Consider the following 27512-nt stretch of genomic DNA (forward strand, 5'->3'; position numbering starts at 1 on the left):
GCAAGAGAGAGTCAGGTCGAGCGATACTTTTTGAGTTTACAAGTAACGCACCGGCCAAGCGGTGGAAATTTGTTTTCAGTTAAGCAGTTCTACTTTGTGAGTTTACAAGTAACGCACAGGCCAAGCGGTGGAAATTTGTTTTCAGTTAAGTAGTTCTACTTTTTGAGTTTACAGGTAACGCACCGGCCAAGCGGTGGAAATTTGTTTTCAGTTAAGTAGTTCTACTTTTTGAGTTTACAAGTAACGCACAGACCAAGCGTTGGAAATTTTTCAGTTAAGTAGTTCTACTTTTTGAGTTTACAAGTAACGCACAGGCCAAGCGGTGGAAATTTGTTTTTAGTGAAGTAGTTCTACCTTTTGAGTTTGCAAGTAATGCACAGGCCAAGTGGTGGAAATTTGTTTTCAGTTAAGTGGTTCAACTGTGCCCATGGCTTTCAAGGATTGAGAGTTCAAAATTATGTTTTCTAATGAAAAAAGGAACTAAGGTAAAAAAAAAAAAAAAACTATGTTCTAGTCTAAGACAATGTCCGAATGAGGAGATTGATAATACCTCATCCATCATTGTCTCAACCCAGGACCACTGTGTACTGATGGTATTCATCTATGACTTTGATATTTCTTCTGCTTTTGTTTCTTTAGATACAAACGTATGTACCGAGTGCTTAAGGACTGTTAGCATCTAATTATTTAAAATATATTTTACAGCATATGTTTCCTCGTGTCTTCTATTCAATGGGAAAATGGCATTTGTTAAGATTCATTTGGGGTCCAGCTCTCAGGCACTGTGGGCAACGGACGTGCTTGAGAAACCAAAAGAGGAGAAGACAGGTTTAAGAAGAGAGGAGTCCGATGGCATTGATGAACATGCTTCCTGTTAAGGAATGGTCTAAAAATCTGTCCGGACTGAGAAAGATTGGCAGAGACCAGGAGAGAGGAAGCTGTAGGCCAAGACCCCACTGAGAAGCAGCACCTCATTTTTCTAGAGGGGTGGACATCCCAGAGAGAGAAATAAAGGGCTTGAAGAGCTATTCTGGGCAAACTGGAAGAAGTCAGACCTTTTCCTATGTTGATGGAGGGGATTAAAGATTGGAAGGCAGCAGAAATGGAAAGAGGGGGCTAGGAAAGGGGTCCTGGGTGGGCCCCATTCATCTTCTGCTTGGGTCTTGGTCTTTATGAAGGCACCAGCTTTAGGTGGTGAACATGGCGTATCCAAGGAAGGGGTGTGTGTGTGTGTGTGTGTGTGTGTGTGTGTGCGCACGCGCGCGCGCACGTGCTTTTGTCTTAAAAGGATGAGGTTTTGGTGAATGCTCCCTTCTGCCCCAGCATTGGAGAATAATTGGGGAAGTCTTTGGAGCTGTGCAAATCCAAACAACCCTAGCTAATTCCTCTGGGGTGGAGGGAGTGGTCAGGATTTCAGTAGCGGCCTTGGATTAAGTAGTAACCAAGTTGTACTTGGACTCAACCTTCCTGGGGGGAGGGGGACACTGTTTAACTCAGAATTAAGAACGCTGTGTACTTGGGATGGATACAAAGAGCTATGCACGGCCTTTGCCCTCAAAGAACAGATAATGGACAAGATCACAATGTTGGCTACTATGAGTAAAAAAACACCCAGGGCCGCCTTAAGGTATCTCCACCCTCGGTGTTTTACTCTTCTAGGAGAGTCACTTTACTGGGACCAAGATTAAAGGCCTGCCCTGAAGGATGCCCCCCCACCCCCCTTCGCCGGCAACCTCCCCTCTCCCAGCTCTTTCGTTAGGAAGCCCACACACGCACCCTCTTCATTCCCTCCCCTGTGGATACCCCTCCTGGATACCCTCGCCTTCTAAAGAGTTCTCACCCTGCCTGGCCTTCCCTTCACCAGGTAGGAGCCCCTGGGAAGGGATGCGGAGGCTTATCTCATCAGCCCAAGTTGCAGGCGAGGAGCGCATCCCCAGGGGAGTAAATACTTTAACACACCCGTAACCCGAGGCAGAGGGAGAGGGACTTCACCTGCAAAACCGGCGCAGTGCTCTCGGGGTGCGGTGGGTGGAATTAGAAATTCGCCCTCTCCGCCCCCGCCGCAGCACATTTCGCTCTTCGCAAGCTACAGTCTCCTTTGTCAGCGCACAGCGCCCCCGACCCCGTCCTGCCTCCCCAGCACCACCCCCCCACACCCCACCCGGGGATGTGCGGGCGGTGACGGTTGGCCCGTAGGTCCGGCGTCCCGGGGTGCGGCCCTTCCCCTCCCCCTCCCCCACCCCCACCCCCGGCCGCGTGCGCAGGTGGGGGCGGTCCGCGGGCGCGCGGGGCGGGGCCGTGCGGGGGCCGCCCCCAGCCCGCCGCCTCCCGCGCGCCAGTCCCCGCGCCGGCATGGAGCCCCCCGCAGCCGCCGTCGCCGCCGCGTCCGGAGAAAGCGCCGAGCCGCCCGACGCCCCTCGCTGGCGCGTCTGCCTGCGGAGCCTGCGGGGCGCGCTGCCGCCCGACGCGCGGCGGGAGGCGGCCGCGCTGGCGGCGCTCGCGGGCTCCGTGGTGAGTGCGCGCCCCGACGGCGGCCCCGGCTCGGGGCGCCCCCCAGCGCCTTCGCCCCGCGCTCCCCGAGCGGGGCCCGAGCGGGTCCCGGGCGGGGCGGGCGGGCCCGGTGTCAGCGCGTGCTCTCCCTCCTTTTTTCGCAGTTCCTGGCCCAGTTGATGATCTTCCTGATTAGCGTCGTCAGTTCCATCTTCTGTGGGCATCTGGGCAAAGTCGAGCTGGATGCCGTTACGCTCGCGGTATCGGTAGGTTTTCTTTTCTTTTCTTTTTTAAACACTGACATTGGGGTCGGCCCCGCGGTAAAGCCTCGGAATTTGCATTGTATTATGTCTGATATCTTCCCTTAACACTATCGGAGCTTGGCCCGTGGGTACCTTTTGCCTTATCTCTAGATTTGAAAGGAGATCGCGTAAACTGCTCGGGGAAGCTTGTTTCAACCATCCCGTGGTGGTCGGGCTTGCGGGGAATTTGTAGCAATGATACAATTCCAGGGCGGCCAGGGATTGCTAGGAATTTGTAGCAACAATACGGTCACAGGAACAAAACGGCATTTTTTTTTTCCTGTTGTTAAATTAAACCGGAGAACTTAGAGATCATGTAGATTGTCTGCCATCGGTTTGAATTGCACAATTCATTATGGGCGCAGTATTTCCCGCTTGTACTAAAGTGTCTCCCTTGGGCCACGGATTGAAATTACACCTCCTTTGAAGGCTTTCGTCCCTGAGTTTTTGTTAGTGATGTAGCGGAAAGTTGCCTCCCTCCATCCAGGCTTTCAGAGAAGGTGGAAAATAGTTCCGGTGGTGCTGGCAGGTGGTCTCTCCCAGCCTTAGAAAATTCCCCCTCCGTCCCCACCAGAGGTCGGTATCTGCTCTAAGACCGTGGCGAGACCGCCAGAGTTTCTCTTTTCAGCTTTGTGGGTGAAGTGACCTTAGTATGTGGACTCAGATATTTTATTTACAGGTCTGTTACTGAGTGAACTAATTCAGGCTAAGGGATATTCCTACTTCCTTTGAGATTTTAGATTGGGTCTCTAGAAAGAGTGAAGAAAGCAGAGAAGCTTTACCTACAGGCTGTTAACTGTGTCCCCTCCAGAAAGGATGAACTTGCTTCCTCCCCCACATAGAGCACCGTGGCCCTGGCATAATGTTGTACTCCTGATCATTCTGTCTGCTGTGAACGACATTAACAGTGGGTTATTATTGGAAACCTGAAGGGACACTTTCTGTTTATCCACGGGGCCGCAGTTGGGATCTCCCTTTTCCTATCGCTGCTTCCAAACCTTTATTTATTCTGCAGTGCTCTTTAAATTTTTTTTTAATTTTTATTTATTTACGTGTTTATGTATGTATCTTAAATGTTTGAGAGAGAGAGGGGGACAGAGGATCCGAAGCAGGCTCCGTGCTGACAGCAGCGAGCCTGTGTGGGACTTGAACTCACCAAACGTGAGATGGTCATGACCCGAGCCAAAGGCAGATGTTCAACTGCCCGAGCCACCCAGGCGCCCCCTTAAAAAAATTTTTTTATTATAATTTTTTTTTTTACTGAGATGTAATTGACACACAACCTTTAATTGGTTTGAGGTGTCTAATGTAATGATTCAGTATTTGTGTGTATTGTGAACTGATCACATTAAATCTGGTTAAAATCTTATCACTATACACAGATTTTTTTTCTATGTGATGAAATCTTTTAAGATTTACTCTCTTAGCAAGTTTCAAGTGTGAAATACGGTATTATTAACTATATTCACCATGCTGTACATTGCATTTTCACACTTTATGTACTTTGTAACCGGGACTTTGTATCTTTAGATGGCCTTTACCACCAAGCCCCTCGGGCATTCCCCCCCCCCCCCCCCCCCCCCCCCCGTCCTTGGCAATCACCAGTCTGCTATGAGTTCAGTTTTTCTTTGTTTGGATTCCACGTGTAAGTGAGATTATACGGGCATTTGTCTCTGTTTGACTTCTTTGACTTAGTATAATGCCCTCAGTGTCCATCCACATTGTTACCAATGGCAAGATTTTCTTCTCTTTTAGGACCAACTAAGATTCAGTGCATAAGCCGCATTTTATTTACATTTTATTTACCTGTTTCATTTTCTTTGGTTAAATGCACAGAAGTGGGATTGTTGGATCATATGGTAGTTCTATTTTTAATTTTTTGAGACTTCATGCCGTTTTCCCCGAGGGGCTGGACCAGTTTGCATTCCCTCCAAGAGTGCACAGGGGCTCCCTTTTCTCCACGTGTCCTCCACCACTTGTTATTTCCTGTCACATACTCTCGCAGGGGTTAGTTCATGGTGGTTTTAATTTGCATTTCCCTGACGATTAGTGATGTCAAGCACCTTTTCCAGTATCCTTTGGCCATTTGTGTGTCTTCTTTGGAAAAATGCCTATTCAGATCCTCGGCCCAGGTTTTAATTAGATTGTTTGGGGTTCTTTTGCTAGTGAGTTGTAGGAGTTCTTTACATATTGTGGAGGTGAACCCCTTATCAGGTGTACGATTTGCAAATATCTTCTCCCATTCTGTAGGTTGGCTTTCCACTTTGTCGGTGGTTTCCTTCAGGGTGCGGGCGCTTTTTAGTTTGGTGTGGTCCCACTCATTTATTTTTGGTTTTGTTGCCTTTGTTGTTGGTGTCAAAACCAGAGTCCTCGCCAAGACCAAGAGAGCTCACTGCCCTGCCTGTGTTTTCTTCTAGGGGTTTTATGGCTTCCGGTCTTGCGTTCAGGTCTCGAATCCATTTTGAGTTATTTTTTTGTGTGTGTGGCGTAAGATAGTGGTCCAGTGTCACGCTTTGGCCTGTGGCTGTCCAGTGCTCCCGACACCCCTGGATTGAATAGCCTGTCTTTTCGCAGTGCCCATTTCTGGACTGTCCCTTCGGGTTTACCATCCTGTACGGTTCATGTCCATGGTATCTGATGGCCGGTGCATGGCTTCTTCTGTGTTCTTCAAACGCCCCAGGGCCTGAGTGCTCAGCTTCTTGGGTGTGGGGACCCCACCTCCCTCCATCTCTCTGGCTTTCAGGAACCCCCTAAATCCACTTCAGGACTCACACTCTGCACATTGCCATCTCTCAGCTTGGGCCCACGGTAGCAGTTTTGTTGTTGTTGTTTTTTTTTTTTTTTTCCACTGTAACAGTGTTAAGCTTTACTTTCCTGCTGGCAACCTTTTATCCCTGGAGCCCTCTCAAGTCCCTACCTGCCCTTTGACCTCATGGGTCTTGCTGTGGTCCCTCCCTCTTCTCTCACTCTGCAGCCCTGACTGCCCAGATCGTTCTCGATCCTGCATTCTGTGACTTGCATGTGAGGCTCGGGAGGATCCTTCTAGATGCAGCTTAGGGGCATGCATCTGCAGAACACTTTCCCAGACCACTCCCTCCCCCCCCAGCCCCACCCTTCCGTGCTGTGCCACAGTCTCTGTCTCTGAATACTGTCACCTTGGCCGGCCAGCTCATATTAATTTTCGCCACGCCTGGTTCCTGGCACAGATCTGCCCCGAGTGGATATTTCCAGGAAATGCAGAGCTCAGGGGAGCTGTGAGCGGGTCCTCATCTAGGCGCCTCCTGAATTTGTCTTCTACACGGCCCTGCTGTAACATGGTGAGGGTTGAAGGCTCTGTGATGATACACGTGTAGGCCCCATGTCTCCTTTCACTATTTCGGCCAAACTGTCTTAACCAGGGGCGGCTGGGTGGCTCAGTCTGTTGAGCGTGCGACTTCAGCTCAGGTCATAATCTCCCGTGTCATGAGTTTGAGCCCCACATCAGGCTCTCTGCTGTCAGCACAGAGCCTGCTTCAGATCCTCTGTCCCCTCAAAAATAAATAAACATTAGGAAAAAAAAAAGAAGGAATTAGGGGCTCCTGGGTGGCTCAGTCGGTTGAATGTCCCACTTCGGCTCAGGTCATGATCTCACGGTTCGGGAGTTCGAGCCCCAGGTCCGCCTCTGTGCTGACGGCTCAGAGCCTGGAGCCTGCTTTGGATTCTGTGTGTGTGTCTCTCTCTCTCTTTGCCCCTCCCCTGCTGTGCTTGCTCGCTCTAAAAAATCAATAAATATTAAAAAAAAAAGGAATTAAATAAAACTATCTTAACTGTATCTTGGGGGAGAAAACAAAATTAAGATTTTATGGAAGGTTTGTAGTAATTTCTTTCCTTCTTTCTCTCTGTTTTTCCCGCAAATCACGCACCGATGAGAGCATAAAAAAGAGTTCCTACTTTTTGAAGTAAAAATAGGTACAGAGCAAATACAAGCCCCAAATTCCGTAGATAGGCCTGAAAAGGGTATGTGGGAAGGTTGGTATGTTGCAAAGAGAGGAATTTCTGTAGCTAAGGTTTTAGGTAAGGGAGTCTATGTCTGTTTTTCCTTGGGCAGTGCGTGGTGAGACGGTGCTTTTAACCAGCCGTTAAATTGTAACTAATTGGTAGGAGGAGAGTAGGCCCAATTTCAAGAAAACTATTTATGAAAGCCAGATACAGTTAAAAATGTTTTACTTTATGAAAAATTCTGTATGCGGAATGAGAGAATTTACAAAAGTGTTTGTTTTTTAAGTAAAAGAACTTTTTTAAGGTTTATTTTATTATTTTTTTAACGTTTAATTTTTAGAGAGAGCGTGTGCACCCATGTGAGTGGGAGAAGGGCAGAGGGGGCCGTGGGGGGACAGAGGATCTGAAGCAGGCTCCACATTGGCCGCAGAGAACCCGTTCGGGGCTCGAACTCACGGAACTGTGAGATCATGACCTGAGCCGAAGTTGGATGCTCAACCGACTGAGCCACCCAGGCGCCCCTAGGTTTTATTTTATTTTATTTTTTTGAAGGAATCTCTTACTCCCAATATGGGGCTTGAACATATGACCCTGAGACCAAGAGTCGCGTGCTCCACCAACTGAGCCAGCCAGCTGCCCCCTGCCCTCCCCCCTGCCCCCCCCGCCCGGCCACAAACATTTATTTATACCCCACCTTGTTTTGTTTCATGAAGAATTTGAGTTGGTTTGTAAAAATACTTTCAGTACAGAAGGATAAATAATTAGCTGGTAGAATTACCAGCATCCTGAGCTCGTGTAGTTTCCAGAAATTCACAGTGTGCCCAAGATGTCCCTGAGCCATCTGTTCGGGGGAAGGACGGCCTTTCCTGATACTGAGTCAGAGGAGTGGCGTGGACACCCTGAGGTGGAAGATGGCGTCCCGGACAACTTGCTACGAGAGATACGTCAGCAAGTCTCGAACCGTCTCCGTATACAGGTGGTCATTGTGTGGGGAAAGCACAACGCCCTTGACTTTCATCCAAGCAGTCTCAGACAGCGGACTTGGCCCAGAGATAGACTTGAGGCCACAGAAGAAGAGTGACGGCTGGGCTTCCTTTTCTTTGCCTGGAAGGCTGAGGGGTTTTGGAGCTTTGGCCCTGACACTGTCCCGGGCTGGAATTGAGAACACAAGGCGCCAGCCTCCCGCTGCTCCCTCTGTGTGTGGCCTGTCACTGACCCCTGGTGGCTAGAGTTTATGATCTTGGTCAGCCAAGAAGTGAACCCACCTTGGGATTGACATCACTGCTAAACGTGAGACCCAGGATGAAAATGAGGGTCTCCAGCTCTCCCCAGCCCCCGCAATTGCAAAATGGCTCCTTGGGCCCTGACCTTAACCTGCAGGTTCATTGTCAGGGGCCCTGGGTGAGGTGCAGACACGAGGGCGACACAAAACCAGTCCTGTTTCTCATCACAGGGTTCAAGCCTGTGGCCAGACTTCCCAGCTTCAGGTCGCCATCTGAGTGACCTAAGCTTTCTGTGACTTGCTCCCGAGACCCGTAAAACGGGCACAGTGCCCACGACAACCCTGTATGGGAGGGTTTGGGGACAGGGCCTGCACGTGGCGTATGCTCAGTACACGTTTGCTGTCCTCGTTCTTTTTTTTTTTTTTTTTTTAATTTTTTTTTTTTCAACGTTTTTATTTATTTTTGGGACAGAGAGAGACAGAGCATGAACGGGGGAGGGGCAGAGAGAGAGGGAGACACAGAATCGGAAGCAGGCTCCAGGCTCCGAGCCATCAGCCCAGAGCCTGACGCGGGGCTCAAACTCACGGACCGCGAGATCGTGACCTGGCTGAAGTCGGACGCTTAACCGACTGCACCACCCAGGCGCCCCTGCTGTCCTCGTTCTTAAAGGCACATCGCAGACCAGGGGCGTTGCCTTTAGATATCAACCGCAACTTAACTTTTTGATGTGGAAATTGTTAACACACGCCGTGTTGTTCAAGAAGAACTACGTTGTCAGCCACCCCGGTTGACAGTGATTGTGGAAGTGATTGTGATCCTCTGGTCGGAGGCTGTGTTTCTGTTTACCGTCGCCAGGGATGGACGTGGATGCCCATCTGCCGTGAGGTGCAAAGTCTTAAGTGTACGACTGCAGGTTGCTCCTTCCAGATAAACCGTCACGGCTCCTTGGCTTAGCGGGAGCTGTTAGGCAGCGACTGCCCGGCCGGTCCTCCAGCTGCAGCTGCCTGTCATTCCTTGCAGGTGGTGAACGTTATTGGGATTTCAGTTGGAACTGGCTTGGCCTCGGCTTGTGACACGCTGATGTCTCAGGTGAGGACCACCCTCCCCCACGCACGATTTTTTTTTTTTTTAATTTATGTTTGTATTTAGTCAGTTACCTTTCCTGTTGGAGGCCAGGTAGGCGACTCTTCCCTCTTTGGCTTTTGTTGCCTTTTATTTGTCAAACACTGTGCTGCTGATGGCTGTAGATGTAAGCCAAGTGGGCTTTATAATTGTGCTCAGGGGCTGTGCTTTCCTTTCTGTCTCCGGTCTGGTCTCTCCCACCCTGACACTGTACTCCCTCACCTGCTGTTGGAGATGCTCAGCTCCGTCTCCTGCCCACGTCTCTGTCCTGAGGGCCGCACTTGAATGTCGGTCACGTCCCGGACATCACACTCAGCTCAACCAGAGCTAAGCCCATCCGGCTTTCCTCCCTGAACTGTTTCTCCTCTCGGGTTGTCTCTCTCAAGAACACACAACCCTCCACTGAAGCCAGAATCCTTCTTTATCTTCTGTCTCCTTACGTTAGCGGAGAGTCCGCTCACACCCCTCCGTCCTCGTTGCCTGTCACAGGACTGGGAACTCTGGGTTGGTGTGCTAACGCAGTCAGAGGAGAGTCCGATTCTGGTCCCGGCCTTTCTCTCCTGGCTCTGTCTTCCATCTCACCCACTTGGTTTACAACCATAGCGGTTTCCCTGGTAGAATCTGAGCTGCTTGGGGAGAAAGGCTATAATCCCATTCAGTCTTTGAATCCCTGTGGCTCAGCATCGTGCTTGCTATGTAGTGGGTACCCTGGAAATCTGTCGAATGAGTGAGAGGAAAGCAGAGAAGCAAGCAGGGATGGGTAGATGACGACGGATGGACGGATAGACGGTTGGGTGGTGGGTGGATGGGTTTATAGATGGATGCTGGATAGACGGGTGGGTGGGTGGAGGGATGGATGGATGGTAGATGGATGGTTGGACAGATGGATGGATGGGTAGATGGCTAGAGGGATGGATGGTAGATAGATGAGGTGGAGAGACGAATGATGGCTAGATGGGTAGGTGGATGTGTCATAGATGAGTCCTGCCTTCAAACCCACTGCCTGGGAGAGTGGGGACGGGGTTATATCCCAAGGAAGGAGTGGCCCTGAGCATATGTGTTATATCCTGAGCTGTTGGACTCAGCTCCTCAGCTGTTGGTGTGTGAGGGTGTCCTGGGATAGTTTTTATAGGCTAAGCTAAATGTGGCTCTAAGGACTAAATGTAGCTCTGGATTGGCATGGTAGAGAATGTGAACATTTTATTTATTTTTTTAATCATTAGAAAATTTTTTTAATGCTTATTTATTTTTGAGAGAGAGGGAGAGAGACAGCATGAGCGGGGGAGGGGCAGAGAGCGAGGGAGACCCAGAATCCGAAGCGGGCTCCAGGCTCTGAGCTGTCAGCACAGAGTCCGATGCGGGGCTCGAACTCACGAACCGCGAGATCATGACCTGAGTTGAAGTCAGACGCTTAAGTGACTGAGCCACCCAGGAGCCCCTGAAATTTTATTTTAAAATAGTTATTTTGTCCCTTTTTTGTTACCATTTCAGTTATTTTTATTCATATAGTTAAAAAAAGAAAAAACTAGATCTTTGTTTCCCCACCCACCCATATACAGTGGACATCTTTCCGTATTAGTAAACGTATTTCTGTAATAGCACATTGTTTCTTGGATTTTATTTTAAATTTTTTTTTTTTTAACATTTATTTATTTTTGGGACAGAGAGAGACAGAGCATGAACGGGGGAGGGGCAGAGAGAGAGGGAGACACAGAATCGGAAACAGGCTCCAGGCTCTGAGCCATCAGCCCAGAGCCTGACGCGGGGCTCGAACTCACGGACCGCGAGATCGTGACCTGGCTGAAGTCGGACGCTTAACCGACTGCGCCACCCAGGCGCCCCATTTCTTGGATTTTAAATAGCCTTTAAAAAAGATTGTAAAGGTCAAGCACCATCTAGAAACTTTCGGTTATCTAGAAACGTATTTGAAAAAGATGGAGGAAAAATCACTAAAGGTTAACCCTTCTGAGTTATCTTTATTAACTGTTTGGTGAATATCCTCCAAATATTTCCAAATATGGACACTTACACCATTCTAACATCTACATGGTCTTATTACTTTTTCCTGCCATTAAACCATGTGTTTTGGAGAACACATTGAATGAAGTAGGTGGACACATTCCCTTTTAATGTTTGCACAATATTCTATGTCCTTTGTACGGCCATTGTTTTTAATTTGTTTCCACTGACTCTTTCAAGGCACTTTAGGTTAGACTCCTTTTTGCTTTTGAGAAAGAGACAGTCATTCAGGGTACTTGAAGGAAAGGGAGCGTGAGAAAAGCTCTGAGAAGCCTTGACTCGGCCAAGGCCACTGGGGGGACCGGGCCTGCCCTGCCCTCCCGTGGCCTGCTCTCCGCTCTGTGCTCTGGCCACCTGGCTGCCCCTCATTTCTGCCTTTTGTGCTCTCGTCACACTTAAACATCAGGTGATGTCGTTTCTCTGCTCGCAACTCTCCTATGACCCCGTCTGACTGTGGAGGCCGCTGAGCCCTCTGCTGTCCCCACCGGGCTTCCAGCCCCACAGGCTGCCCTGCTGGGCCTCCCAGACGTCTGCCTGGCTCATTCTCTCAGCCCCCGCATGTGTTTGCCAGAAATCCCCTTCTCCGGGAGGCCTGCCATCCGCCATGTAAACATCGTGCTCCTCCCCCAAGGGTCTGTCCCCCTTCCCTGATGTCTTTTTCTCCAAGCATTACTGCCATTCTAGAGAATGCACTCTAGATCTTAGTTATTTCTTTCTTTTTTTTTTTTTAATTTTTTCAACGTTTTTATTTATTTTTGGGACAGAGAGAGACAGAGCATGAACGGGGGAGGGGCAGAGAGAGAGGGAGACACAGAATCGGAAACAGGCTCCAGGCTCCGAGCCATCAGCCCAGAGCCTGACGCAGGGCTCGAACTCCCGGACCGCGAGATCGTGACCTGGCTGAAGTCGGACGCTTAACCGACTGCGCCACCCAGGCGCCCCTAGATCTTAGTTATTTCTGTTTATCGTCTGTCTCCCTTTCCTTCTAGAAAGTCAGCTCCATGATGGCAGGGACTTCTGCCTGCTTTGTTCACTGCTGAGTTAGTTCCCGGGTCCCAAATGCGTGTGGCACATAGTAAGAGTTCAAGAAATACTTGCTGAGCGAATCCGGCAGGCTCTAACCCACGCCTGCTTCTTCTTGCACCTTTGAAGCCCTGCTCTCTGCTGTCAGTGCCCTCCATGTCTAACTGTCCCTGTTCCCAGAGACGGGAGACTCCTCGTCCCGGAGCATGTTTAAAATGCCCTTGGTGCCCTTGGCTCAGATGTTGGGAGCGGAGAACAACAGCCGTCCGGCTGCATGGGTGGCCAGCAGGGTGCTCTCCCTTGGGGAGCCGTTTGCGATACCGGCGGTCCAGGCCTCGGCCCGGTACACGGTGGCCCTCTTTATCACTGCGTTTGTTTTCTCCAGTCCTTCGGAGGCAAGAACCTAAAACGCGTGGGGATCATACTCCAAAGAGGAATCCTCATCTTGATGCTGTGTTGCTTTCCTTGCTGGGCCGTCTTCATCAATACGGAGCGTATCCTCCTGCTCTTAAAACAAGACCCCGAAGTCTCCAGGTCAGCAGCGTCTCTAATGTCAGAACCCCAGGTTCAGCGTAAGTGACCGTCTGGTCGTCTTAACCTTCGTTGACGTTTTGGTCAATTAGCTGGACTTGAACCCCCGTGGAGAATGGAAGCTGTGATTTGTGGATCACAGGGTATTAAGGCTGGCAGGGACCAGCTGGCACAGAGTGACGCAGAGTGACAGAGCGTGACACAGTAACCTGACGTCCTGCCCAGAGTGAAGATACAGGATGAGAATGTTAATACCCTTGGCCCCAGTCTACTTTCCTGGTGTTTTGTAAATACGCAGAGGATTTTTTCCCTCCCAGAAGCAAAGGAGCAATATAGTTGCTTAGAGTTCTTAGAGTTGGGTTTTTTTTTTTAACCTACAATTCCAGCAAACTCTGGAATTTGTCTTCAGGATACACGGGATCACGGGATGCAAGGAGGCATCTCTCTTTTCTAGAACACTGTTCGTCTTGCTTCAGTGTGAGGTACAGCTACAGTCCTGACCCAAAACGTTTCTGAACTTTGCCCGACTTTTAGTTCATTTTGCTCTGTTCATTCCATCTTTTCTGCTAAGAATGAGCTGAAAGATGTAAAGTCAGACTTCCCTGTAAAAGCAGACACGTAGCAAGCCTAACATAGTGTTAATCTGGGTTGTGGAAAAAGCCTTTTCAGAGTGGTATTAAATTTCTCCCGTGTAAATTATGTTTAATTTTTAGGAACCATGTGGATTCAATTTGAAGAAGTACGGCAGCAGTTGTTTGAATATTAACTGAAGGCTGTTTGTTGTTTATTTCAGGATAGCCCAGATTTATGTGATGATTTTCATTCCTGCTCTTCCTGTAAGTGTCGAGGATATTTTGTGTCCTGGGACGCCCCAAGCAGCTCATGAATAGTGTCATGCCTGTGCCTCCCCTCTTTCTGTTTATTTTATCATAGTCCTGTTCCCGTGTAAGTTCAGTGTGTATTTCTGGGACCTGTCATCCCATCCTTACTGCTTCTCAGCACTTGTACCACTTTGATATCCAACAGCTTGAACGTAATACACACACCGATGAGGGGGAAGAGCTTTCTGTCCTTATTCTGTGGGTGCTTTTGACTGCAGATTAATTAAGATGTTTCTGGGACCCCTCTGGGATTGGGGAAAGTACTGCCAGCTGGCACTCTCAGAGCCATTCAGACGTCAAGGTAGTGAGCCGTTCGCAGATTCGGCCAGTTCGAGGTCTGAGGGTCCTCTCCGGAAAATTCCAAACAGCATCCTAGCATTTGATCCGCGTGGGTGTGGGTCTCTGATTTTGAGGTCGCATCAGGAGGAAATACCTTCTTGAGAAACAGAACTGTCAGAAACTGTCGGAATTATGCCTTCATGTTAACAAGAGGTGTTTTTCTGTTTTATCTCCTAGGCAGCGTTCCTGTTCCAGCTGCAGACAAGATATTTGCAAAGTCAGGTATAGAGCCTTTGGATCTTTTTACTCCGTGGTCCCTGAAACGTCTAGTAGATATTCTTAGGGAGTTCTCCGTGAAAGTCATTCGCAGTTTTATTTCCCTGGAATTTTACCCAGAGCTCCTTGTTTGGGAGACCTGAGGTCTTGTAAATGGATTTTGTCCAGCTCAGGAGAGATGCCCGTCTCAGTCTGTCAGATTCCTGTGCCCACCTCTTGTTTTACCCTGCAGCCCCTGCCTCCCACAACACCCACAACACTGCACCCCTTCCCTCCTCTGTGGGCTGCCTGCTGGCTTTGGGTCTGACCTCAGGCCCGGCTCTGGTGCCTGTGCTTTAGAGGAAGAGGCTGCAGAGTTCTGTGGGGTTTACGGCGCCCCCAGGAACCAGAGGGACAAGGGACACGGAGGGGAAGGCTAAGGGCAGAGCTGAGGGGGAGCTCTGCCTCTGTGTCCCCAGGTCCCTCTTACGTGAGCCGCCCGCTTGCCTTCATGTAACTTTTATCCACAGAAGCCGCTCTACTTTGATGGTGGCCAACTGTTTTTTAAAAAAAAATGTAGACTCTTTTTTTTTTTTTTTTTTGTAAGTTTATCTGTCTTAAGAGAGAGTGTGAGCAGGAGAGGGGCAGAGGGAGAGGGGAGAGAGAGAATCCCAAGTAGGCTCCACGCTGTCAGCGCCCAAAACCAACATGGGGCTCAATCTCATGACCCCAGGATCATTCCCTGAGCCAAAACCGAGAGTCAGACGTTCAACAGACTGAACCACCCGGGCGTCCCAAATGTAGAGTCTTCAAGAAAATGTTTACCTGAGGACTAGCGTAGAGTAGGCAAGAGACACACGAGAAGTGAGGAATGCGGCCCCGTAAATAATGGGGGTGAATGTCCACCACATACCTGCTAGGGACCAGGCCCTGCTGGGTGCTTCGTGTGAGGTGACCTCATGAACCTTCACCTTGGCCCTGGACGGAAGTTAGGTAACTCGGCCTGAGTGTCTCCCATGGGGTCTTCCTGGGACACCTCGTGCCATGCACCGATTTGCTGTCCATGCAATCATCCCTTCTCTTCTCTCTGTGTGTTACTGTGATAGAAACGATGGCCCAGCGGGTCATTCAAAAGCTTTTAGAAACTTCTAGTTGGCCGGGCTCGCAGCTGCACCAGTGGGGGAGACGTGGCCAGCGGCTCTGACCGTGGCCGTCGACGTCCTCTGTGACCGTGCTGTCATTCAGAACCCTTGCCTGTGTACCTCTGAGTGTTCGGCTGACCACCTCTTTAGGAAAACTCACTCTTCCTGCTGCAAGAGTCTTAACTGTTCTCACGAGACCACATCCTCCGCTCACCAGAGGAGTGGAAACATCCCCATGCAGCCCGGCTAAAGCAGTTGTATGTCCTGCCTTTTAACTCGACCCTAACGCGCTCTGCCCAGAGTTTCAGGGACCTCCCACGGGTTAAAGGGCTCGGTCCCTCGAGGCTCCCCTCCCCCCACCTTCCGGTGCCCAGGTTGCCCCCTGTGCTTCTGACTGATCGGCTGCAGGTTGGAGGTTTCCACGACCGCCAGCCTGATTCCGTTAATTTTTTAGAGCGACTCCCAGGACCCACGAAGAGTTTGCTTACGGTTTGCCGGTTTATTACAAAAGGGTGTGGCAAAGAACGCAGGCCAAACACCCAGATGGCAAGGTGTGTGTGGGACAGGGTCCGGAATTTTCACAGCACGTCCTCGTGTTCACAGCCTGGAGGCTGTCTGAACCCCGTGCTGCTGCGGTTTCAGGGGAGGCTCTCTCACGTAGGCGGGATTGATCACTTCCTCTATTCCCAGCCCCCCTCCCCTCTCCCGAAAATGAGCGAAGGGCTGAAAATGTCAAGCTCCTAACAACCATGGCTTGGTTGTTCTGGTGAGCAGCTCCCATCCAGGAGCCCACCCAGAGTCATTAGGACAAAAGGCACCCTTGTCACCCAAGAAATTCCAAAGGATTTAGGAACTCTGTGTCAAGAACCCGGGTTGAAGACCAAGTATTAGAACAAAGGATCCGCCTCGTGCCCCTGCCACTGAGAAGTTCTAGGGGAGTTAGGAGCTCCGTGCCAGGAAGCGGGGGTGGGGTGGGGGCAGAGACCAGTATATATGCTTCCCATTACGTCACACCCCATAACCGATCAGCTTTTGAAAATGCTGTTTGTTTTCCTGTTTGGGGATTTTAGGGCATCATCATGCCTCAAGTGATCACTGGGATTGCAGCAAACGTGATCAATGTGGGCATGAACGCCCTCCTGCTCTATGCCCTGGACCTCGGAGTGGTGTAAGTTGTGACCCGTTCGTTCCCCAAGTGCTGAGTGTCTGCTGGCCGTGGCCCTGGGGGCTGGGATATGGGGGGGTGAAGCGGCCTGGGAGGGAATCCCCATGGGGTGGGGGCTGGTGTCCTGGAGCACCTGGGGGGGCAGTCAGCCCAGGCTGTGAGGAGGAGTGCGGGCGTCAGCAGGGGGAGAATGTTGTGGAAGAGGTGACGTTGTGAGCTGACACCTGCCTGTCCGGTGGAGTTAGTGTGAGAGGGCGTCGCTGCAGCCCGTGAAGACTGAGATGCCAGACCTGAGCAAAGGCAGGAGGGGGCAGAGGACTGTCGGGATCTCCCACTAGCTCTCAGTTGTAAGAAATCAAGCCAGTTCCGTCTCTGTGAAGCTGGAGAGTCGGAGGGTCCCACGAGGAAGGCAGCGTCAGTTTGGACCTCCCGCCAGTAGGCACCATGCTGTCGATCCATCCCTGACTTGAACCGTCTGGTGCGCTGGCCCAGGTCCAGCCCCCTTCACGTGGGCTGACGTGGTCACACGAGCACTCGAGATACATTATGAATGAAATGTAGTAAAATGAGATAGAATAGAAAATAGTGTATGGAGGTCTTTTCATGAGACTTCGTGTGTACACATATTAATGTGGGTACCAGGTAGTGATGGAAATTTAGTTCTGTTAGTTGCAGTAATACACGTGTGTGTATATATACACACACACACATATTTGTACATTTGTACGTTTGTATATAAGTCATTAAGTGATGGGTAGTAGAGAGGTGGACTATAAGAATAATCAATGAAAAAAGGTTTGTAACATCTTCTGCCGGAAAAGCCAGAGGCTTTGACCATGGGGGGGGCGGGAGCACGAGTCGGCAGGCAGGTCTGAGAGCTGGTGACATCAACCCACATAAACACCTGATTGGCACCCGGTTTGTCCGGCTTTCCTCTGCAGGTGCACCTCACAGACCATCTCGTAGAAGTTTCTTGAACAGGTGTACGGAGGACAGTTTGGATAGTTGGAAAAGAGGAGAAGAACACATAGGAATGGGTTAATAAGTGATACAGTGTGAGGATTGGTCGGAAGATTAAAATGAAAAAATAGGAAGCAAGCAGGGTTCTGGGCTCCCTGTGCCAGGATGGGGCATCATTTAATTTGTGGTGATAAAATGTCATCTAAGATGCTCTAAGGTTGTCTTGTAATTGAAAACAAATTTATTATAATCCTGGGAAATAACTGTGAACCTTAGACCAGTATTTTGAGCACAGTAGTTGTTTTTGATATTGTACGTAGCTGACTACATTTAAGAATTTGTCTGCTAGGTTATTTCGGGCTGTTAGGACAAAGGACAGTGACAAGTGTGTATGTCCTTTTATTTTTCTGGTGATGAACAGTAACATTTGGCTTTTCCACAAAATTGTTGGTGGAAAGAAAACAAGTCAGTTATAAGTGGACAGTGTATTTAAATCATTAAAAGATAGTCTACAAGTTCTAGGCTTTTCTAATAACTGTAATTCTTAAAACAGAGCAAAAGCTTGTCAGGGGTATTCTGTTTATTTATATTTGGACAGAATATACTCCCAGGTAATGATCACTTTCTCTCCTTCAGAGGATCTGCCTGGGCAAACACCACTTCCCAGTTCCTCCTGTCTGCTCTCCTTCTCCTGTACATGTGGTGGAAAAAAATCCACGTCGATACCTGGGGAGGTATGAGAACTTTGATTTACATTATGATATTTGTTATTCAGAAGGATGTAATTCGGGTGTTTGGATATTTTTCCCCCAGAGAGTTTTTTTTTGGAAAATTAAAAAAATTAAGGAAAATATTTGTATACTGAAAATATAAAAATTATAGGTCACTATGAGTTTTTTTTTTTAAATGTCCATAAAGGCAGCTTTTGGTCATAGAAAACGGTTGGCAGCTGTTGGGTTTAAGAATTGATATTTAAGGAATTAAAATTGCAGATACAAAAATCTAAATTTTTCTTTGCAAATCATCCTGCTGTATTTAAAAAAATTTTTTTTTTCAACGTTTTTATTTATTTTTGGGACAGAGAGAGACAGAGCATGAACGGGGGAGGGGCAGAGAGAGAGGGAGACACAGAATCGCAAACAGGCTCCAGGCTCTGAGCCATCAGCCCAGAGCCTGATGCGGGGCTCGAACTCACGGACCGCGAGATCGTGACCTGGCGGAAGTCGGACACTTAACCGACTGCGCCACCCAGGCGCCCCTCATCCTGCTGTATTAAAACACAGTTTGATTGATATCTTGTCGACTCAGGTGAACAGATTGAGTTCTTAAATAATAGTACCACTTACAGTTTAGCTAAATTCCCTTAAATAGTGTAACATGCATTTGTAAGTTTAGTAAAATAGATTTGTTTTCTAATTTTTTTAATTGTGGTAAAATGTATGTAACATAAAACTTGCTATTTTAACCATTTTAAGTGCCCTTAAATACATTCACAGTGTTTGGTAACCATCACCACAATCCAGTTCTAAAACATTTTTATCACCCCAAACAGAAATTCTGTACCAGTTAAGCAGTCACTGCCCATTTTTTCTCCCTCTAGACTCCCAGTAACCTCCAATCTACTTTCCGTTGATCTTGTACCTTGAAAGTTTGCTGAAGTCATTCATTAGCTCCGAAGGCTTTCTGGTTGACTCTTTGGGTGATTCTGTATATAAGATCATACCATGTGCGAATAGAGATAATTTTACTTCTTCCCTCCCGGTTTTGATGCCTCTTAATTTCTTTTCTTGATTAATCGCTCTGACTACAACCTCTAGTGCAGTGTTGAATAGAAGTAGCAAAAGTGAACATCTTTGTCTTGTTTCTGATTTTAGGGGTAAAGTTTTCAGACTTTAGCCATTGATATGACATATGTGAGTTTTTCATAGAAGCCCTTCGTCAGGTTGAGAAAGTTTGCCCTATTCCTAGTTTGTCGAGTGTTTTTGTTTATAAAAGGATATTGGACTTTTTTTTTTCCTGCATTAACTGAGATGATCACTCTTTGTTTTTTCTTCCATTTTATTAATGTGGTGTATTGCATTGATTGATGTTAATCATCTCGTGTGTTCTTGGGATAAATCCCATTTGGTCACTGTGTGTGATCATTAAATATGTTGTTGGGTGTGGTTTGCCAGCATTTTGTTGAGGATTTTTACATTTATATTCATAAGGGATATTGTTCTGTGATTTTCTTTTCTTGTGTTGTCTTAATCTGGCTTTGGTGTCGAGGTGATGCTGGCCTCAGAACGAGGCTGTGGGTTTGGTACCATTATTTCTCTTCTGTGTTTTGGAAGTTTGAGGAGAATTGGTGTCAGTTCTTCAAATATTTGCTTTAATTCACCAGTGAAGCCGTAAGGTCTTGGACTTTGTTGGGAAATTCTGATTGCCTGTTCAGTCTCTTATTAAAGGTTTGTTGAGATTTTCTCTTTGTGTTCGGTCACTTGAGGTAATTTGTGTGTTTCTAGGAATTTTGTCATTTCGTCTAGTTATTTGATTTGTTGCTATACAGTTGTTCCTAGAACTCTCTTATATTTTTTATTAAAGTGAGGTTGGTAGTAACATCCCCACTGTTATTTTAGATTTTAGTTATTTGAGCCTTTGTTCTTTTTCTCTTGGTCAGTTTAGCTAAAGTTTTGTCAATTTCGTTGATCTCTTTTCATTTGTTTTTGTTTTTGTTTTATTTTTTCAAAGAATCAGTTTTTGGTTTTCTGGTTCTCGTTATTTTTCCATTCTCTACTTCATTTATTTCTGCTTTAATCTTCATTATTTATGTTGTTCTAGCTTTGGGTTTAATTTGCTCTTTTTCCGTCTCCTCAACGCGTAAAATTAATTTTATCCATTTGAGAGCTTTTTTCTTTTGTAATGTAGGCATTTACAGTTATAAATGTCCCTTTGAGTACTCCTTCACTTCATCTAGTGTGGTGGGTTGTGTATTGGTTTTCTTTTGTTTCAGTGTGGTGTTTTTTTTTTTAGTTGAACTTTTGCTACATTTTTTAATAAAGTTTATTTATTTAGGGTGAGAGCAGGAGGAAGGGCAGAGAGAGCAGGAGAGAGAGAGAATTCAAAGGCGGCTCCGCACTGTCACTGGAGAGCCTGACGCCTGATGTGGGACTCAAACTCATGAACTGTGTGTGACATCATGATCTGAGCCGAAACCAAGAATGTGACACTTAACAAACTAAGCCACGCAGGTGCCCCTTCAGAGTTGTTTTTTAAATTGTCCCTTGTGTTTTGTTTAAGAGTGTGTTTAATTTGGGGCACCTGGGTGGCTCAGTCGGTTGAGCATCCAACTTCAGCTCAGGTCATGATCTCACGGTTCGTGGGTTCGAGCCCCGCGTCGGGCTCTGTGCGGACAGCTCGGAGCCTGGAGCCTGCTTCGGATTTTGTGTCTCCCCCTCTTTCTGCCCCTCCCCTGCTTGCATTCTTCTCTCTCTCTCTCTCAAAAATAAATAAAATATTTAAAAAAAAGTTTAATTTTTCATGTATATGAATTTTTTGGATTTCCTTCTATTACTGGTTTTATCCTTATTCTGTTGTGGTTGGAGAAGATACTTCGTATGAGATCAGTCTTCCCAAATGACTCTAAACTTGTTTTGTGACCTAACACATGGGCTGACCTGGAGAATGTCCCGTGTGCACTTGAGAAGAGTATTGCTGGTGTTGGGTGGAGAGCTCTGTACAAGTCTGGTGTATAGTGTTGTTTTAAGTCCTCTCTTTCCTTAGTGATCTCTGTCTACGTGTTCCATTCATTACCGAAAATAGTACTGGAGTCTCCAAGTATTTTGTGGAACTGTCTAATTCTCTAGTTGTGTAAATGTTTGCTTTGTATTTTATGGGGCTGTGTTGTTTGGCCCCCGCCCTGTTTATCATTGTTGTGTCTTCTTGATAAACTGACTGTCTCATCAATGTGTAATGTCCTTCAGGGGCACCTGGCTGGCTCAGTCGGTTAAGCGTCCCAAGTTCGGCTCGGGTCATGATCTCGCGGTTCGTGAGTTTGAGCCCAGCATAGGGCTCTGCAGATCCTGCTTCAGATCCTGCTCCCTCCCTCTCTGCCTCTCCCCCACTCATGCTTTCTCCCTCTCTCTCTCTGTGTCTCAAAAATAAATAGTAAACACACACACACGTATATAATGTCCTTTTGTCTTTTGTAATAGATTTTGACTTAAAGTTATTTTGTCTAATCTTAGTCTAGCCACCCCAGCTCTCTTTGGGCTCCTACCCCAGTTCTCTTTGGGTTACTACTGATATAGAATCTATATATTTTTTTTTTAATTTTTTTTTAATGTTTATTTATTTTTTTTTGAGACAGAGAGAGACAGAGCATGAACGGGGGAGGGGCAGAGAGAGAGGGAGACACAGAATCGGAAACAGGCTCCAGGCTCTGAGCCATCAGCCCAGAGCCTGACGCGGGGCTTGAACTCATGGACCACGAGATCATGACCTGAGCTGAAGTCGGCCGCTTAACCGACTGAGCCACCCAGGCGCCCCTAGAATATATTTTTTAATCCTCTTTCTTTCAGCCTATTTGTTGCTTTCTGAGTCACTTTTCTGTCACCGAAGTGAGGCTCCTATAGACAGCATATAGTTAGATCGTGGTTTTTAGTCCATTTGGTCAGTATCTGCCTTTTTATTGGAGAATTTAATCTGTTTACATTTAAAATAATTACTGCTAAGGGCAGACTTTCTTTGCCATTTTATTATTTGCTGTCTGTCTTAGACCTTTTTTGTGTTTCATTTCCTTCTGTACTGCCTTCTTTGGGGTTTAGTTGATTTTTTTTTTTTTTTTGTTAGGGAACTGTTTTGATTCCATTCTCATTTCCTTTGTTCAGGTAATTTAGATTTTTTCCTTCATTGTTACCATGGAGATTATATTTAATATCTTAAATTTATAACAACCCTGTTTGAATGGATACCACCTTAACTTAAGTAGCATCCCAAAATGCTACTCCTATCCAGCTCTCTCCACCACCCCTTTATGTTGTTGTTTCACTGACGACCTCTTTATTCACATGTGCTCAGTAACAGAGGTTCGTAATTATTTTCTATGCATTTGTCCTTTGAATTATGGAGGCGATAAATCACGGAGTTACAGAGCAAACCTACAGTAATCATACTGGTCTTTATATTTGTGCACGTAGTTACCTTTACTGGAGACCTCTATTTGTTCACACAACTTTTGAGTTACTCTCTGGCTTCCTTTCATTTCAACCGGAAGGACTCCCTTTAACATGTCTTTTAGGGTAGGTCTGGTAGTAACAAAATTCCTCAGCTTTTGTTTAACTGGGTGTATTTTAATTTCTGCTTCATTTTTTAAGGACATTTTCATCAGATACAGAAGTCTCGGTTGACAGTTGTTTTCTTTTGGCGATTGATTGATTGAGAGCACATGCACACTCTCATGTGAGTAGGGGAGGGGCAGAGAGAGCGGGAAAGAGAGAAACTTAAGCAGGCTCCAATGCAGGGCTCAATCCCACAACCCTGGGATCATGATCTGAGCCAAAACGATGAGTCAGATGCTTAAGCAAACTGAGCCACCAAGGCACCCCTCTTTCAGCAATTTAAATATGTCATTCCGCTGCCTTATGGCCTCCATGGTTTCTGATGAGAAACTGTAGGTTAATCGTCTTGAGGATTCCTTGTACGTGATGAGTCACTTCTCTCCTGCTGCCTTAAAAAATTCTTTGTCTTTGACAACATGGTTATAATGTGTCTTGCTGTGGATCTCATTGAGTTGATCTCACTCGCAGTTTGTTGAGTTCTTAGATGTGTATATTATCTTTCTGGCAGCCTTTAATCTACTTCCTGTGAATGGATTTGCCTGTTCTGAACATTTCACAGAACTTAAACCGCACAATATGTGGTCCTCTGTGACTGGTTTATTTCACTTAGCCTGATATTTTCAAGGTTCATCCATGTTGTAGCTTGTATCAGTATTTCCATTTCTTTTCACAGGTGAATCATATTCGGTCATACATGGTATCATGGAGATACCATGTTTTACTTATCCATTGAACACTTAATGGGTATTTGGGTTCTACTTTTTGGCTATTTTCAGTAATGTTACTGTCCACACTCATGTACAAGTTTTTATGTGGCTATATCTTTCAGTTCTTTTCGGTAAATAAGTAGGAGTGGGATTACTAGGTCGTATGGTAATTCTGTGATTAACCATCTGCAGAATTGCCCGACTGTTTTCCAAACTGGCTACATGATTTTACATTCCCACCACATCCTCACCAGCACTTAATTTATTTCCCTTTTTATTTTATTATTATTTTTTAATTCTAGCTATCCTATTAGGTAGGAAGAGGTGGCTTGGGATTTTGACTTTCGTTCCCCTGATGGCAGATGGTGTTGAGTATCTCGGGTTTCTTGGCTTGCTCAGCTCTTGTATTTCCTTTTTTCTTTACATTTCTTCGCCCCTCTGTCTGTAAGAACACTTCCCGTCGTGCCATTCCATTAGATTCAAAGCTTCGCCTCATTACGTAGTTCTGTTATCAGATCCTCCACCTTTATCACTGATTAGATTCCGTAGCCCTTTGATGTCCTTCCCGGTAACTGGAACACAAATTTAAATGGCCTCTGATTGGATTCTGTATCTTGTGATTTTGGCGCTGTGGCTATAGCACTAAGTCACAAATTACTGAATACATATTTTTGAATGTTTATTTATTTTTGAGACAGAGAGACAGATCGCGAGTGGGGGAGGGGCAGAGAGAGAGGGAGACCCAGAATCCGAAGCAGGCTCCAGGCCCCGAGCTGTCAGCACAGAGCCCGACATGGGGCTTGAAACTCACAAACCATGAGATCATGACCGGAGCCAAAGTCAGATGCTTAACCGACTGAGCCACACAGGCACCCCCAGCATTCTTTTCTTTTCTTTTTTTTATTTTATTTTTTTTTTATTTTTTTTTTTTTTTTTTAATTTTTTTTTCAATGTTTATTTATTTTTGGGACAGAGAGAGACAGAGCATGAACGGGGGAGGGGCAGAGAGAGAGGGAGACACAGAATCGGAAACAGGCTCCAGGCTCTGAGCCATCAGCCCAGAGCCCGACGCGGGGCTCGAACTCACGGACCGCGAGATCGTGACCTGGCTGAAGTCGGACGCTTAACCGACTGCGCCACCCAGGCGCCCTCTTTTCTTTTTTTTATTTTTTTATTTTTTTATTTTTTTTCAACGTTTTTTTATTTATTTTTGGGACAGAGAGAGACAGAGCATGAACAGGGGAGGGGCAGAGAGAGAGGGAGACACAGAATCGGAAACAGGCTCCAGGCTCCGAGCCCTCAGCCCAGAGCCCGACGCGGGGCTCGAACTCACGGACCGCGAGATCGTGACCTGGCTGAAGTCGGACGCTTAACCGACTGCGCCACCCAGGCGCCCCTCTTTTTTTTAAAAAAAGATTTTTTTTTCATTTATTTCTGAGAGACAGAGTGAGACAAAGTGAGAGTGGGGGAGGGGCAGAGAGAGAGGGAGACCCAGAATCCAAAGCAGGCTCCAGGCCCCGAGCTGTCAGCACAGAGCCCGACACGGGGCTCGAACCCACGAACCGTGAGATTGTGACTTACTCTGAAGTCGGACGCGTAACCTACTGAGTCACCCAGGCGGCCCACAAATTACTGAATGTTTAAAAGTTCAGAGAATAACTGAATATTCACAAAATACTGAATATTTAAAAGTTCAGAGAAAGTATAGAGAATAACGTAACACCATAATTTACAATACCAGGTTTCATGGGTTAACATTTTCTTTTCCTTCTGCCACTTAAAAAACAAAGGAATTAAAGATTAAAGATGGTGTTTGTTTTAGTTGGGATTTCATTCTGCTGTGAATAACAGGAAAACCAAATAACAGTGTCTTTAAAAACGTGGGAGTTTCTTTTTTCTCTCACCTGCAAGAAATTCAGCGGTAGTTGTCTAGGGCTGTGATGTCTGTCTGCAGTGTCACAGTCACGTGCAGGGCTGGCACTACTGGTTGAGCTCACAAAGGTGGGGCCATCTGGAGGGAGGGCCAGAATCCCACCCAGGGTTCAACTGCCACACATCCTTCGAAGCACAGGGCTGCAGCATCCTTTCTTTTCCTTTCTTTCTTTTTTTTTAATGTTTATTTTTGAGAGAGAGAGAGAGAGAGAGCGAGCACGTGGGAGAGGGGCAGAGAGAGAGGGAGACACAGAATCTGAAGCAGGCTCCAGGCTCCGAGCTGTCAGCACAGAGCCCGACATGGGGCTCAAAACTCACAAACCATGAGATCATGACCGGAGCCAAAGTCAGATGCTTAACCGACTGAGCCACCCAGGTGCCCCCAGCATTTCTTTTCTTTTTTTCTTTTTATTTTTTTACATTTATTTATTTCTGAGAGACAGAGTGAGACAAAGTGAGAGTGAGGGAGGGGCAGAGAGGGAGGGAGACACAGGATCGGAAGCAGGCTCCAGGCTCTGAGCTGTCAGCACAGAGCCCTACACGGGGCTTGAACCCACAGACTGTGAGATCATGACCTAAGCCGAAGTCGGACGCTCAACCGACTGAGCCACCCAGGCGCCCCCCCCAGCATTCTTTTCTTAGCACAAAGGTGGATCTGCTGGCTAAGCTCTATGCCATGGTGTTATATCTACCCATAAGGGGTATTACATAGGTTAATAGAAGTCCTGGTTCCAGGCTCTTTTTCTCTTACTTCTCCACGGTATATAGTTTCCACTCCCAAGGTCACTTCATGGACCAAGATGCTACTATGTTCCAGTTAGTAGGAAGGAAGAGGGAGGAAAACAGGACATTCACACACCCCCTTCAAGTGTGTTAAAAGTTCCTGACAGGTGCCCACACCGATTCTGATTTGCCCTGTTGGCCAGTACATAGCCCCACGGTCATACTAAGCTGCAAGAAATGGATACATGGCCCCTAAACTTCTTGTAAGTTTGTTTCTGTGAAAGATTGTGAAGGATCAGGATGTCAGTTTTGCTAGGCACATAGCGGTCCCTGCTGCAGTTGGGAACCATGAAGCGCTCAGGAAACGCCAGCAGCTCCGGCTCTTCTCCTGCATTCACCCCGGATGCTCATTTATCTTGCGAGACTTTGTGCGTGCTCCTGCTTGACGAAGTTCCCCAAAAAGCCGATCATTTTACGGATCGATATAAACGCTTCTTAATTAAGTGAATTGAAACTGTGGCATGCTAATTTTCAGTCAAATGCTGCAGATCGAAATCAGAGTTTGCTTACAGTCAGAAAAACTCCATATGCGCTTTTTAAAACAAAACGAATCTGTTAGTAGTGATAAAAGAGAAGCGAGTTTAGGTCCTTATACTTTACGTCTTCCTTATAATCAGCCTCCTTTTATTTGTTTCTTTTCAATTAAAAAATTTTTTTTTCTTTTTTTTTTTTTTTTTAATAATTTTTTTTTTTAACGTTTATTTATTTTTGAGACAGAGAGAGACAGAGCATGAAGGGGGGAGGGGCAGAGAGAGAAGGAGACACAGAATGGGAAGCAGGCTCCAGGCTCTGAGTCATCAGCCCAGAGCCTGACGCGGGGCTCGAACTCACGGACCGCAAGATCGTGACCTGAGCTGAAGTCGGACGCTTAACCGACTGCGCCACCCAGGCGCCCCTTTTTTTCTTTTTTTAGTGTTTATTTTTGAGAGAGAGAGGGCAGAGTGCAAGTGGGGGAGGGGAAGAGAGAGAGAGAGGGAGACACAGTCCGAAGCAGGCTCCAGGCTTTGAACTGTCAGCACACAGCCTGGTGCGGGGCTCGAACTTACGGACTGTGAGATCATGACCTTTGCCGAAGTCAGACTCTCAGCTGCCTGAGCCACACAGGTGCCCCTCTCTTCACTTTTTTTTTTTTTTTTTTTTAAAGCATTTTTTTTTTCATTTATTTTTGGGACAGAGAGAGACAGAGCATGAACAGGGGAGGGGCAGAGAGAGAGGGAGACACAGAATCGGAAACAGGCTCCAGGCTCCGAGCCATCAGCCCAGAGCCTGACGCGGGGCTCGAACTCACGGACCGCGAGATCGTGACCTGGCTGAAGTCGGACGCTTAACCGACTGCGCCACCCAGGCGCCCCTCTCTTCACTTTTAAAAGCAGAAACGGGGGCACCTGGGTCGCTCAGTCAG

General features: G+C 47.1%; 1 protein-coding gene across 1 annotated transcript in view; it reads left to right on the top strand.

Annotated features, from left to right (window-relative positions):
* Window positions 1-2352: 2352 nt before the first annotated feature.
* The window catches only part of LOC124519440 (multidrug and toxin extrusion protein 2-like), a 60299-nt gene continuing 35139 nt past the window's right edge, over window positions 2353-27512 (top strand). The window contains exons 1-8 of the mRNA XM_047089622.1: window positions 2353-2511; window positions 2655-2756; window positions 9014-9082; window positions 12543-12691; window positions 13482-13524; window positions 14086-14130; window positions 16316-16413; window positions 18007-18104. Of these exons, the coding sequence (XP_046945578.1) occupies window positions 2353-2511; window positions 2655-2756; window positions 9014-9082; window positions 12543-12691; window positions 13482-13524; window positions 14086-14130; window positions 16316-16413; window positions 18007-18104 (763 nt within the window). The remainder of the gene's footprint in view (window positions 2512-2654; window positions 2757-9013; window positions 9083-12542; window positions 12692-13481; window positions 13525-14085; window positions 14131-16315; window positions 16414-18006; window positions 18105-27512) is intronic.

The sequence above is a fragment of the Lynx rufus genome, unplaced genomic scaffold (assembly GCF_022079265.1).
Source record: "Lynx rufus isolate CCGP_SWC_20201006 ecotype Redwood Valley unplaced genomic scaffold, mLynRuf1.p SCAF_28, whole genome shotgun sequence".
Taxonomy (NCBI): domain Eukaryota; kingdom Metazoa; phylum Chordata; class Mammalia; order Carnivora; family Felidae; genus Lynx; species Lynx rufus.